Here is a 14,081-nt window from a genome sequence, read left to right on the forward strand (position 1 = left end):
GAGCTTGTTAGACATGCAAAATTTCAGTCCTGCCTCAGATCTATTGAATTACACACTCTGGGGCTGGAGCCCAGCAATCTGTATTTTAACAAGCCTGGGGTAATTTTGATATCTGCTGAAGTTTGAGAACCACTCAAACTAGGTAACAGGGCCCATTCAATAGTACATCAACTTATTCAAGTATTTATTCAGTATCTACTAACATACTTAATGAGCAAGAGTTGGGAAAAGGCGGGATGCCGTGGCTCATACCTGTAATCCCAGCACTTTGGGAGACCGAGACAGGCAGAACGCTTGAGCTCAGGAGTTCGAAACCAGCCTGGGCAACATAGCGAAACCCCATCTCTACAAAAAATACAGTTTGCTGAAAGTAATTAAAAGGAATGAAATGATAAATAAAATTTAAAAACAACCAAAAAAAAAAAAAAGAAAACTAAAGAAAGAACACAAAAAATTAGTCAGGTGTGGTGGTGTATACCAGCGGTCCCAGTTACTTGGGAGGCTGAAGTAGAACTATCACTTGAGCCTGGGGGTCAAGGCTGTAGTGGGCCAAGATCATACGACTGCACTCCAGCCTGGGCGACAGAGTAAAACCCTGTCTATAAAATTTTTTTTTAAAAAAAGAGCCCAGGCTGGGCGCAGTGGCTCACACCTGTAATCCCAGTACTTTGGGAGGCCAAGGCGGGTGGATCACCTGAGGTCAGAAGTTCAAGACCAGCCTGGACAACATGGTGAAACCCCATCTCTACTAAAAGTACAAAAATTGGCCAGGCATGGTGGCACATGCCTGTAATCCCAGCTACTTGGGAGGCTGAGGCACGAGAACCACTTGAACCTGGGAACCCTGGAAGCGGAGGCTGTGGTGAGCCGAGATCGCACCATTGCACTCCAGCCTGAGCAACAAAGCAAAACTCTGTCTCAAAAAAAAAAAAAAAAAAGCCAGTGGCTCACACCTGTAATTCCAGCACTTTGGATTTTGAGAGGCCGAGGCAGGCAGAAAACGTGAGGTCAGGAGTTCGAGACCAGCCTGGCTAACATAGTGAAACCTCGTCTCTACTAAAAATACAAAAACTAGCCAGGCATGGTGGCGCACGCCTGTAGTACTAGCTACTCAGGAGGCTGAGGCAGGAGAATTACTTGAACCTGGGAGGCAAAGGTTGCAGTGAGCCAAGGTCACGCCACTGCACTCCAGCCTGGGCAACAGAGGGAGACTCCATTTAAATAAAAAAAAAAAAAAAAGAGCTGGGGCCGGGTGTAGAGGCTCACGCCTATAATCCCAGCACTTTGGAAGGCTGAGGCAGGCACATACCTTGAGGTCAGGAGTTCGAGACCAGCCTGGCCAACATGGGAAAACTCTGTCTCTACTAAAAATACAAAAATTAGCCTGGCATGGTGGTTCACACCTGTAATCCCACCTACTCGGAAGGCAGAAGCAGAAAAAGCACTTGAACCCAGAAGGCGAAGGTTGCAGTGAGTCAAGATCACGCCACTGCACTCCAACCTGGGGGTCTTCTAAGGAGTGAGACTCTATCTCCATCAATCAATCAATCAATCAATAATTTGGGAATAAAAGAGAGTAGAACAAGAACTAGTTAGAGAAAACAGAAAATTCGCAAAGTAAGAAAAACCACACCAGCTATGACATATGGTAGGTGTCTAAAATAAACTGGGTTTACAACATAATTAAGAAAGGATCTAATAGAGGATATTTTCAAGGTAGATATGAGTGGGATTTTTTTCAAGCTAATAGGAAATGATGTAGCGCCACAGATATCTTAAAAGTTGAACCAAACAATTACAATAGACTTCTATTATTTAAAAATAAAGTTTACCTGCAGCATTTGTTGAAGAAGCAGAATGCTACTGGGAGAGAGCCACTTGGGAACATCATATTTTCCTCTCTACAAAAACAAAACATTTAAGAGATTCAGGTTCAATCAGCCTTGACACAAATTCCTTAGGTAATAACATGCTGGAGGTTTACTTTTAAGCTTGAAGACTTCACCCAACTACAATACTTGGTAAACATTATTAACTAAAAAAAATCAATTTCTTGGCTGGGCGTGGTGGCTCACACCTGAAGTCCCAGCACTTTGGGAGGTCAAAGCGGGCAGATCACCTGAGATCAGGAGTTCAAGACCAGCCTGGCCAACGTGGTGAAACACTGTCTCTACTAAAAATACAAAAATTAGTCAGTCGTGGTGGCAGGCACCTGTAAACCCAGCTACTCAGGAGGCTGAGGCAGGAGAATCGCTTGAACCCAGGAGACGGAGGTTGCAGTGAGCCGAGATTGTGCCACTGCACTCCAACCTGGGTGACAGAGCGAGACTCCATCTCAAAAAAAAAAAAAAAATCAATTTCTTGCCTTAAAGAACAAAATCGGGCATATTAAATACTATCATTGCCTCTAAATTATCCACGTATCAGAGAAGGGCTAGAGCACAAAGAACATAACAGTAGGAAACAAAAATGTCATACGGCTTTGGAATCTGTAGTACTAAATGGACAGTAAGTATACACTGTAGTCTATTTTTGTACTGCTGAAACAATTATTAGTTTATAATTTCAGAGCAATTATCAGTTGACAAAATGAAGCAGCAGAAAAGCATATTTGGTGACAGTACATAGGCTATGGTTAAAAACAGGTCATCCACAAAACAGAATTCACAATCTTTGAGGAAAACTAGTGAAAGCCACTTTCTAAGGTAAATACCTCTTTTAGGACTAAAAGAGCCTAAGAAGGCAAATGTATACAACCTAGTATACTCAGAAATTATGGCCACCAAGTCATCAAAGATAAGATCAGGGACTTGGCTAAATACTAATACATGATAGAATATCTCTTACAAACTTACCACACACATCCTCTTTCCCAATTCAGAGGAAGCAATACAACAGTTTCTCACAGCAGAAATCACATTGTTTAATGATGCTAAGATAACAGGTTAATTATTTGAGAGAAATTGATTGAACTGTAATTCATAGAACATACCAAAATTAATTCCACCCAGATTAAATGAAAATACAAAACCAGGCTGGGCGTGGTGGCTCACACCTGTAATCCCAGCACTTTGGGAGGCCAAGGCAGGTGGATCACGAGGTCAGGAGTTCAAGACCATCCTGGCTGACACAGGGAAACCTTGTCTCTACAAAAAATACAAAAATTAGCTGGGCGTGGTGGCGGGCGCCTGTAGTCCCACCTACTAGGGAGGCTGAGGCAGGAGAATTGCTTGAACTCAGGAGGTGGAGGTTGCGGTGAGCCCAGATCGTGTCACTGCAGCCACTGCAGCACTCTAGCCTGGGCGATAGAATGAGACTCCGTCTCAAAAAAAAAAAAAAAAAAGAAAGAAAATACAAAACCATAAGAGTACTTGAAGAAAGCATGAGTGATTATTTTTAGAATCTTTCTAGACATGACAGCAAAGCCAACAACTATAAAGAGTAATATATGACAAAATTAACGTTTGATATTTCTGTATAACAAAATATCATTGGCCGGATGTGGTGGCTCACGCTTGTAATCCCAGCACTTTGGGAGGCCAAGACAGGTGGATCACGAGGTCAAGAGATCAAGACCATCCTGGCCAACATGGTGAAACCCCGTCTCTACTAAAAATACAAAAATTAGCCGGGCATGGTGGCGCGCACCTGTAGTCCCAGCTACTCAGGAGGCTGAGGCAGGAGAATTGCTTGAATCCGGGAGGTGGAGGTCGCAGTGAGCTGAGATTACGCCACCGCACTCCAGCCTGCCAATACAGCAAGATTCCGTCTCAAAAAAAAAAAAAAAAAATTCATTAATAAAGTTAACAACAAATTGAGAAAAAGCCTTTTCCAAAGGTCACAGGCAACTGTCACTGACTACTGCTGACTCCCAGAGAGCTGGCTAGAGTATCTAAAACCCCTCCTTCCCAGGGATAGGCATGGAGCCCAGGCAGCAGTGAGCCTTCAGGTTGGGGTCCAGTTGGCCATACATGAGGCTTGGTAGGGAGAAATAAATTCAAGGCTTCATTGCTACAATTCAAAAACAAACTCTGAGCCGGGCACAGTGGCTCATGCCTGTAATCCCAGCACTTTGGAAGGCCGAGGTCAGGAGTTTGAGACCAGCCTGACCAACATGGTGAAACCCCGTCTCTACTAAATACAAAATATTAGCCAGGCGTGGTGGCGCATGTCTGTAATCCCACCTACTCAGGAGGCTGAGGCAGAAAAATCACTTGAACCCAGGAGGTGGAGGTTGCAGTGAGCCGAGATTGTGCCATTGTACTCCAGCCTGGGCAACAAGAGTGAAACTCCGTCTCAAAAACAAAACAAACAAAAAAGACTTTGTCAGTTTCTGTCTCTGGCAAGTGTTAAGGTGCCCTGGCAAGGGATAAATAAGAATGGGCTCTCAGGCTGGGCACAGTGGCTCACGCCTGTAATCCCAGCACTTTGGGAGGCTGAGGTGGGCGGATATCCCAGCACTTTGGGAGGCTGAGGTGGGCGGATCACCTGAGGTCGGAAGTTTGAGACCAGCCTGACCAACATGGAGAAACCCCGTCTCTACTAAAAATACAAAATTAGCCAGGTGTGGTGGCGGGCACTTATAATTCCCAGCTACTCAGGAGGCTGAGGCAGGAGAATCGCTGGAACCCAAGAGGCAGAGGTTACAGTGAGCCGAGATTGCGCCATTGCACTCCAGCCTGGGCAACAAGAGCAAAACTCTTGTCTCCAAAAAAAAAAAATAAAGAGAGAGAGAGAGAATAGGCTCTCTGGGTAATACTGAGTGCTTTCGATAAAGGGAATAAAAATGTAATAATATTAAAAGTCATTTGTAAAATGAAAGCTACTGTTCTTCCTAGGAAACACTTGTAGGTCAGTCCATCTACTCTCATCAGAGAGGCTGATTTTTGACCCTTTCTTTTTAGATTCATTGTTTGACAATGCTTCTCTGGGACTTTTATTACTTCTTTAACATAATTGAAAGCCAGCCTGCCATAACATCTTAGGACTCTGAGTGATCCATACCTGTCTGTTTTCCCCTTCACCTTTAAGGTGGACTGATTCTGTAAGAATTATATCCTAGACAGTTCATAAGAACAGAGAACCCCAATGTCGGTACAAGTCAATGGCTTCCTCACCTATCTGCCTCCATCCTTCTGGCCGCATTCATTTACAGTTGGCGTGTGTGTGTGTGTGTGTGTGTGTGTGTGTGTGTGTGTGTTTGCGCTTGTCCTTGTCTTCTTTGTGTTCCCAGACTAAACTGAGGGTCAGGCTGCTACTTCTTTTCTTTTTTTTTTTTTTTCTTCTTGAGATGGAGTTTCGCTCTTGTTGCCCAGGCTGGAATGCAATGAGTGATCTCGGCTCACTGCAGCCTCTGCCTCCCGGGTTCAAGCAATTCTCCTGCCTCAGCCTCCAGAGTAGCTGGGATTATGGGTGCCTGCCACCACGCCCAGCTAATTTTTTGTATTTTTAGTAGAGATAGGGTTTCGCCATGTTGGTCAGGCTGATCTCGAACTCCTGACCTCAGGTGATCCGCCCGCCTCAGCCTCCCAATGTGCTGGGATTACAGCCGTAAGCCACCATGCCCGGCCTCTTGGGCTGCTATTTCTTGCGGCCCAATAACAAGATACAGATGAACTGGGGAGGAAGAGTTTTTATTTCTGTAACCAGCCACAGGGAAAAGGCCTGGAAATTATCACCAGACCAACTCAAAATTACAAAGTTTTCCAGAGCCTATATACCTTCTAAGCTATATGTCTACGTGTAAGTGTGCATTTATCTAAAAACGTAAGTGACTAACTTCTTTTAAGCTATAACTAAGGTCTGAGTCCCGAAGACCTTCTGGAGCCTCAGTAAGTTTACTTAATCTAAATGGGTCTAGGTGCTGGCTGGGGTGATTACCCTTATCTTGTATCCTGCTAAATCATAAAGGTTTGGGGAGTTCCTTTAGACTCCAAAGAAATTGTTTGTGCTTTCTTCAGACCCCCAATAAAATTTGTTTCATACTAAAAGGGTCCTGAGAAGAATTCCTTCGTTATCTTGTCATGCTTCAAGGCCCTGGAAAAGCCTAGGCAAAACTCTTGGTGGGCTCTTTGTTACATTCCAGCCTTGGTATAAGGGCACTGGCTCAATCAGCTTTTAGTATATAACCTAGCCACTCAGTCAGTGCTGGGACAGTTGTAATGGAGGCCTGCATTAGTGAGACCTGGCCTGCCACACTTGCACTTATATTTCTAACCTAGAACCCTTATTCAGTGCATTTTGTCTTTCATTCATTTTGGAGGCCCTCTGGAGTTTGTCATAGACCAATTCCTAATTATATCATAAACAATTCTGCGATGAATGTAACCCTTCATAATTTTTTCTTTTTTTTTTTTTTTGAGATGAAGTCTCATGGCAAAATCTTCGCTCACGGCAACCTCTGCCTCCAGGGTTCAAGCCATTCTTCTGCCTCAGCCTACTGAGTAGCTGGGATTACAGACATGCACCACCATGCCTGGCTAATTTTTGCATTTTTAGTAGAGACAGGGTCTCATCATGTTGGCCAGGCTGGTCTCGAACTCCTGGCCTCAGGTGATCCACCCACCTCAGCCTCCCAAAGTGCTGAGATTACAGGCATGAGCCATCTTGCCTGGCTCAAAGTTTGTTTTTGAACTACAGCAATGAAGCCTTGAATTTATTTCTCCCCTACCACGCTTCATCTACAGCCAACTGGACCCCAGTCTGAAGGCTCACTGCTGCCTGGGCTCCATGCCTATCCCTGGGAAGGAGGGGTTTTAGATGCTCTAGCCAACTCTCTGGGACTCAGCAGTAGTGAGTCACAGTTGCTGCATGACTGGCCCTGACCTACTTGGCCCCACTCTCGTATCTGAGCTTTACTTTATTCCTGAGACCCAGGCTTTTCGTGATCCCAGTCCTGAGGACTTGCCTTGTTCTCTTTCTTGGCAAACTGCTTATTTGCCCGGTCTCAAATATTTCAGCTTGCTCTTGCCAGGGTCCCATAGAGAGTGGAGATCAGCTTGGAACAAAGAGCTTCCTATGTGCTGATCAAATGGCCATGAGCTGCCTGCGTCTCTGATCACAGCCTGCTCCTAGAGTGTCCTCTATCAGCTTCACTCCCTGTACTCTGGGTGGTCTTCCCTCTGCTGTTTGCAAAGCGGTTTGCTGCTTACTCTCTGGACACTATCTGTACTGGGTTGAACAGTATCCCTCCAACTGCGCAAGAATCGATTTCTGTTGTTTTAACCCATCACTCTCCAGGATTTTGTTACAACAACCCTAGGAAGCTCATACACTATCTATGAGGGTTTAGCTGCTTCACATCACCTCCCCCCATACCAGCATCTGCCCACCTCAAGGACAAGTCTGATTCCAGGTTTCAGCCCTTTCTGGTCTGCTCCAACACACAAATAACAGGCCCATAACCAGATCTATCATAATAAAAAAGACATTATGCCTTTAAATTCTGAAACTATCATAATAGGAGACATTATGCCTTTAAATTCTGAAAAGTACTCTTAACTAAAAGTAGGAGTACTCCACAGAAACCAAATGTAAAAATAAATACTCAGACCAAAGTACTAAATAAAGAGAGCTCTACCATACTGATTCCAAATTCCTCTTTGCCTTTTTATCACCCCTTTTTATCAACCTATTTTGAATTCTTAAAGTATCTTTTAATAGATTCCCCTGTGCTTTGCTATAAGCTGGCACCATGGAAGCAATCCTATCCAGAAAGAAGCAGAGAAAACAAGTGAATGAGAAGTGTGGTGTTTGGCACATTGGAACAGCAATGGATTGGAGTCATATATTATATTTGAATCCCAGTTCCGCCTCTTACTGGCTCCATGGGCTTGTAAGAGTTATTCAGTCTCTCTGGCCCTGTTTCCTAAGAAAGGCTCTGAAAACAAATTGGCTAGGTTCAAATCCAGGATCTACCTCTTACAAGCTGTATGACCTTATACAAGCTATTTAGCCTTGCTGTGCTTTAGTTTCTTCATCTAAAAAAAGAAGTATAACAACAAAAATTAGCTGGGTGTGGTGGCACGTGCCTGTAGTCTCAGCTACTTGGGAGGCTAAGGCAGAAGAATCACTTGAACCTGGAAGGTGGAGGTTACAGTGAGCCGAGATCACGCCACTGCACTCCAGCCTGGGCGACAGAGCGAGACTCCATCTCAAAAAAAAAAAAAAAGAAGTATAATAACGACACCTACTGCATAGAAGTTTTGCTAGGGTTCAATGATTTAGTATACATAAAGCACTTAGCACAGTACCATGGACACAGTAAGAGCTTGATAAATGTTAGCTTCGACTGCTGCTGCTGATACTATTACTGCCATTATTATTAACTGCAATACAACTAATGCCACTTACAGGATTATAAACCAACAGAATATATGTGAAAGCACTCGGCATACTGCCTTGCATGTAAGAGACAATAAATATGTATTGAATCTGAAATAAACAGGAGATAGGAATATTCAAAAAGTAGTATTCCTTTTTTGAGGGCCAGAGATGGACACATTGGCCAAAAGCCGTGTATCCAAAAGTGCTAAATACTCAGTGCAGCAAGAAAGGCTAAAGGTATTCTGAGGAATGTCATAGGCCTTCCCAATGGAGCACTGCCCCACTGCAGCTATCTCAGAATCTCAGGATTGTCTGGTAAGGTACACATCGTCTAGGCAAGCCCTGTTCACATCACCTCCTGCAATGTCCCCATCCAATTCCCCTATTTGGGCAGAACACCTCTGTAGAGTATCATCCACAAGTGGGTCATAAGGCCTGTGACTCATTACCATGTCCTGACATTCTCAACTTCATTCTCTGTGCTGAAATACTGGCCAAAATAGACTCCAAAAATGAGCTCTGCTGCCAGGTCTCTTATTTGTACACCGTGCTTTAAAATGCACAAAACACTTGTACATATATTTTACCCTCTGTAGTAGGCAGGGACTATTAACCACATTATACAAATGGAGAAACCAACTCTCAGCCAGGGAGATTAAGTACTTGTTCAATGTTGTAGGGCACTGGTGCTCAACTGGGGATGATTTGTCCTACAAGGGGACATCTGGTAGTGTATGGAAACATTCTGAATTGTCACTACTTGGAGATTACCCCTAGCAATTAGTGGGTAAAGGTAATGGATGCTGCTAAACATCCTACAATGCATGACAGTCCCCTACAACAAAGAATTATGTGGTCCAAATGCCAATAGTGTTAATGTTGAGAAACACTGTTACAGAGCAAAAAATGGTCAGAGATAGGACCCTTGTTTCTGCTATTCTTTAAAGAATTTGTGTTTGTTTATTTAAGGGACAATTACCTTGCAAAGGAGAGCAAGAAACAGATAACAGTGGGAGAATCCAAGTGAAGAGAGGGAGAAAAGATCTATGGACTAAGCAAAATAATCCTGGGAATTCCAGTGGCTTGAAATTGTTTGTTTTTCACACTGTTCTAAGAGAGGCAGGCCATCTCACCAATACATAATCATAATGCTGTAGTAAACTCCGTAATTGTAAAAATATAATTTCAAAAAGAGACAACTTGCTGATTTTCTTTAAAATTATAAATTGTAATTGTTAGGCAGCAATTTTATTTTCAAACTACTCAATTTTCAATTGCTAAATTATTTATACTTCCCTAATATTTGTATACCACAGCTGGAGTACAGTCGTGCTTGTCTTTGAATGCAGTGATGACAAATGAATATAGGTGACATTAATAAGATTAATACTCAAGCCATTAGTAATCATGCTAGAAAGTGCAGTTGAGCATTTTGGTTAAAATAGTCAACAAATGCAAAAGATAAACGAAGTCTGCCTTTTAAACAAGAGTTACATACGGTGCGTCAAATATTGCTGGGTTTTTCAATCAAACCAAGAACTGAGGAAAGTGTTATTCCCAAGTGAGGAATTTTAGAACATTCTAGGCAAAGATACATACTGCATGCAAGTGATACGACACCTTAATTAGATTCAACCAGCAGACTGTATTACACTGCGACTCGGAACAATAGTTCTGAGCCAAGATTACAATAAATTTCAAAATCTATAATGTGTGAAATTAAATTCCACAATAATGCATAAAAGTCCTAATTTGAATCAATTTTCAACTTGCAAATACATGAAAAACTAAAAAATGAAATTCAGAGTAGGAGAAACAAAGAATATACAAGTATTAGTAAATACTATTAATTAGGAAGGCCAAATCTCCACTGAACAAGAATTAGACATTTTCTACCATATTCATCCCACTGCAAAGATATTTGATTTTTCAAAAATACCAGAACTTGAATCTCACATATACTATTAGGATATACTTCTTTATTATTTTAAGGTAAGCTCTCTCCCTCAAAGGATTAATCTAGGATCTACTAGTGCATTCAAATAAATAAAAGTAGAAAACACTGAAGTTTGTATGTTGGTACATTCACCTTCTATTGATGAAACAATATACTGATAATAGTATGAATTCCATGGCTGCCATATGAATGTGAACCTGCAGTAACAACAAATGAAGACAAATAAACAGCATAGAGGATTAAGGTCCAGACAGGTAAAAATATAGCAAAGGTTAGAGTTAAGTCAATAAATTAGGATCACCATGAATAGTTCCATTTCAGTAAGGTATTAACAGTGTAAGGTATTCAGTCTCTCTGGCCCTGTTTCCTAAGAAAGGCTCTGAAAACAAATTGGCTAGGTTCAAATCCAGGATCTACCTCTTACTAGCTGTGTGACCTTATACAAGCTATTTAACCTTGCTGCGCTTTAGTTTCTTCGTCTAAAAGAAGTATAATAACGAAAATTAGCTGGGTGTGGTGGGTAAGTAAAATAATAGTTACTTATCTTATCTTTGTGGGTAAGTCTACAAAATCTTAGTTAAGCATAGCTGAAACAGAATAAAACTAAAAACCAATACTCGGAACACTTAGGGAGTGGTTCTGTTCTACTCAAGTTTTGTTTGTTTGTTTGTTTGTTTGTTTCCTGAGACAGAGTCTCACTCTGTCATTCAGACTGGAGGGCAGAGGCGCAATCTCACCTCATGGCAACCTCCGCCTCCCAGGTTCAAGCAATTCTCCTGCTTCAGCCTCCTGAGTATCTAGGATAACAGGCATGCACCACTATGCCTGGCTAAATTTTTTTGTATTTTTAGTAGAGATGGGGTTTCACCGTGTTGGCCAGGCTGATTTCGAACTCCTGACCTCGTGATTCGCCCACCTCGGTCTCCCAAAGTGCTGGGATTGCAGGCGTGAGCCACCGCGCCCAGCCTCTATTCAGTTTTTTAATGAACAACTTAGTTTAGGGATATTTAAGAAATGTGCAAATGCTGGCAGGTGCAATGCTGGCAGGGACAGCTGTTACTACGTGAGTGCAGAATCAAGATTCAAAATCTCAAAAGAAGGGAATGCGGCCGGGTGCGGTGGCTCATGGCTGTAATCCCAGCACTTTGGGAGGCCAAGGCAGGTGGATCACAAGGTCAGGAGTTCGAGACCAGCCTGGCCAATATGGTGAAACCCCGTCTCTACTAAAAATACAAAAATTAGCTGGGCGTGGTGGCGGGCACCTGTAGTCCCAGCTACTCTGGAGGCTGAGGCAGGAGAATCGCTTGAACCCAGGAGGCGGAGGTTGCAGTGAGCCAATAACCACGCCACTGCACTCCAGCCTGGGAGACAGAGCGAGACTCCGTCTCAAAAAAAAAAAAAAAAAAAAAAAAAAAAAAGGAAGAGAATGCTAGGCTGAAACAAGAAAAATTGAATGTGAAGAAACAGAAGTCAAAGAACTTATAGCTACTCAGAGCTGGAATGGATCTTGAAAATAATTGATTACTGCAATGCTCTAATGCTGCTGATGAAGGAAACAAGGACCAGTAAGTATCCTTGCGGGGTGACACCTAAAATGCGTGGGAAAGCCTATGCACAGTAATACCTAAATGAATTAGGAGAACTAACTTGTAGCCTTAGTAAATCAGAAAAGATGGGATGTCTGGGAATATTCCCAAATTAATAAGCATAAAAAGATGCTTGGGAGGGGATCCTTCTTCCTCTAGGCATCTGTGATTCTTAGGTGACTAGCAACTACAGAGCTGAGAAACAATATTTCATTGTGGTTTTAAGAATGGGCTGCCAGCTTGACTGCTAGGGTTCAAATCCCAGCTCTGCTACTCACTAGCTATAAGACCCTGAATAAGTTATTTAAGGTCTCTGTCCCTTCGTTTCTTCATCTGTAAGAGGAAGACAATAATAGCAACCACCTCATTTAGAGCACAGCCTGGTAAGTAACAAAACTCATGCATGTTAAGTATTACTTTTGTGACAATAGGATGAGAATATGCACGCCGGCAAACATCTTATTTTTTCTGAGCAACCATGTGCAATAGCCACAAAGATATGCAACACACACACTTCAGAAAGCTCTATCCATTTGGAGGGGGTAAACAAGGAAGTAGAGAAAAAAGCAGAAAGAATTAAACCACCAAAAGACTGCTGCAGATGCTCTAGACAGAAGAGATTTCATTCAGCACAACTCAAACACAGAACTCCATTTCTGGACACCTACAGACACTTAGACCTGGCCTGCAGAAGGCATCTCCCCCACTCTCTACATCATTTTTTGGGGGTTCAAAACTCACTGAAAACTTTATCATTCCATTTTTTTTTTTTTAATCCACATAATACCTCATTTTGTTTTACACATCATACATCTTTATTGAGACTTTTTATGGTCAAGGTGAATATGCAAAATTTTAGCTGGATAAAATGACTCTAGTTATCCTTTATGGCATAGTGTCTCATAACCAAGAAGTAAGTATGGTTAGAAGGCTCAGTGTTTACAGAAGAATGCCAATCCTAGCCCCAGTTATACTCATGGCCCCTCTTGTTCTTATTCAGCATCATAGAATACCCATAACTTCAAGTAATTTCCAGGTAGAATAATCCCTAATTGACTGACACTCAATAACCTGGCTGAGAGGTATTATACTTATCAAGGGACTGCCTAAAGAATACGTAGAGTTAGGCCAGGCACAGTGGCTCATGCCTGTAATCTCAGCACTTTGAGAGGCTGAGGCAGGTGAATCATTTGAGGTCAGGAGTTCAAGACCAGCCTGACCAACATGGTGAAACACTGTCTCTACTAAAAATACAAAAATTAGCCAGGTGTAGTGGTACACACCTGTAATCCCAGCTACTTGGGAGGCTGAGGCAGGAGAATTGCTTGAACCTGGGAGGCGGAGGTTGCAGTGAGCTGAGATCGTGCCACTGCACTCCAGCCTGGACAACAGAGCAAGACTCCGTCTCAAAAAAAAAAAAAAAATACTTAGAGTTGACCATTCAGTCATTCTTGATTGGCGGTCTTCAAAGATTTATATTAATTTTCTATCTATCTAATAAATAAGAAATTGAGCTTTGTTAATATTTGGTACATGGATTGGCACTGGTACGCTCACTAGTCTCTACATAACCTACACTATGAGACACTCTTAAGAAAGAATGGTATTGCAAAGCACTGTGCTTTACAGGAGCACAGTTACATGGATTTACAGATTATAGTATACGGTTTAATGAAGCTAAATCCTCATTGAATAGACAAGTGGCTCAAAACTCTTGCAAAGAAACCACAGATTGAAGACTATGAATACAAGCAAACAGTAATGGAGCTGACACTTCTACTTTTAGTATATCAACCAAAACACAAAGTTAAAAAAATACCTAATTAGATTTAACAAGTTGTCTGCAAAACTTGAAATTAGCAAGACTATTTTAAATAAGGACTTATATACACTATTGTTAAAAATGAACCTCAAATCTTAAGTATATATGGCTACGTTGCCATCATGATTCAATTGTCTTTTTCTTTTTTTTTTTTGAGGAGCCTCTGTCTGTCACCCAGGCTGGAGTGCAGTGGCGCAATCTCAGCTCACTGCAACCTCTGCCTCCCAGGTTCAAATGATTCTCATGCCTCAGCCTCCAAAGTAGCTGGGATTACAGGCATGCACCACCACGACCAGAAAATTCTTGTATTTTTAGTAGAGATGGGGTTTCACCATGTTGGCCAGGCTACTCCTGGCCTCAAGTGATCTGCCCACCTCAGCTTCCCAAAGTG

At 42.3% G+C, this 14,081-nt stretch overlaps 1 protein-coding gene across 32 annotated transcripts in view; it reads right to left on the reverse strand.

Annotated features, from left to right (window-relative positions):
* MELK (maternal embryonic leucine zipper kinase) overlaps positions 1 to 14,081 on the reverse strand; it is a 102,864-nt gene that overhangs the window by 45,456 nt on the left and 43,327 nt on the right. For all 32 annotated transcript variants that reach the window (XM_009456630.5, XM_001169038.7, XM_063788569.1 and 29 more), the window contains one exon: positions 1,833 to 1,901. In XM_009456630.5, coding sequence (XP_009454905.1) covers positions 1,833 to 1,901 — 69 coding nt within the window. The remainder of the gene's footprint in view (positions 1 to 1,832; positions 1,902 to 14,081) is intronic.

Source organism: Pan troglodytes, chromosome 11, assembly GCF_028858775.2.
Source record: "Pan troglodytes isolate AG18354 chromosome 11, NHGRI_mPanTro3-v2.0_pri, whole genome shotgun sequence".
NCBI classification, from domain to species: domain Eukaryota; kingdom Metazoa; phylum Chordata; class Mammalia; order Primates; family Hominidae; genus Pan; species Pan troglodytes.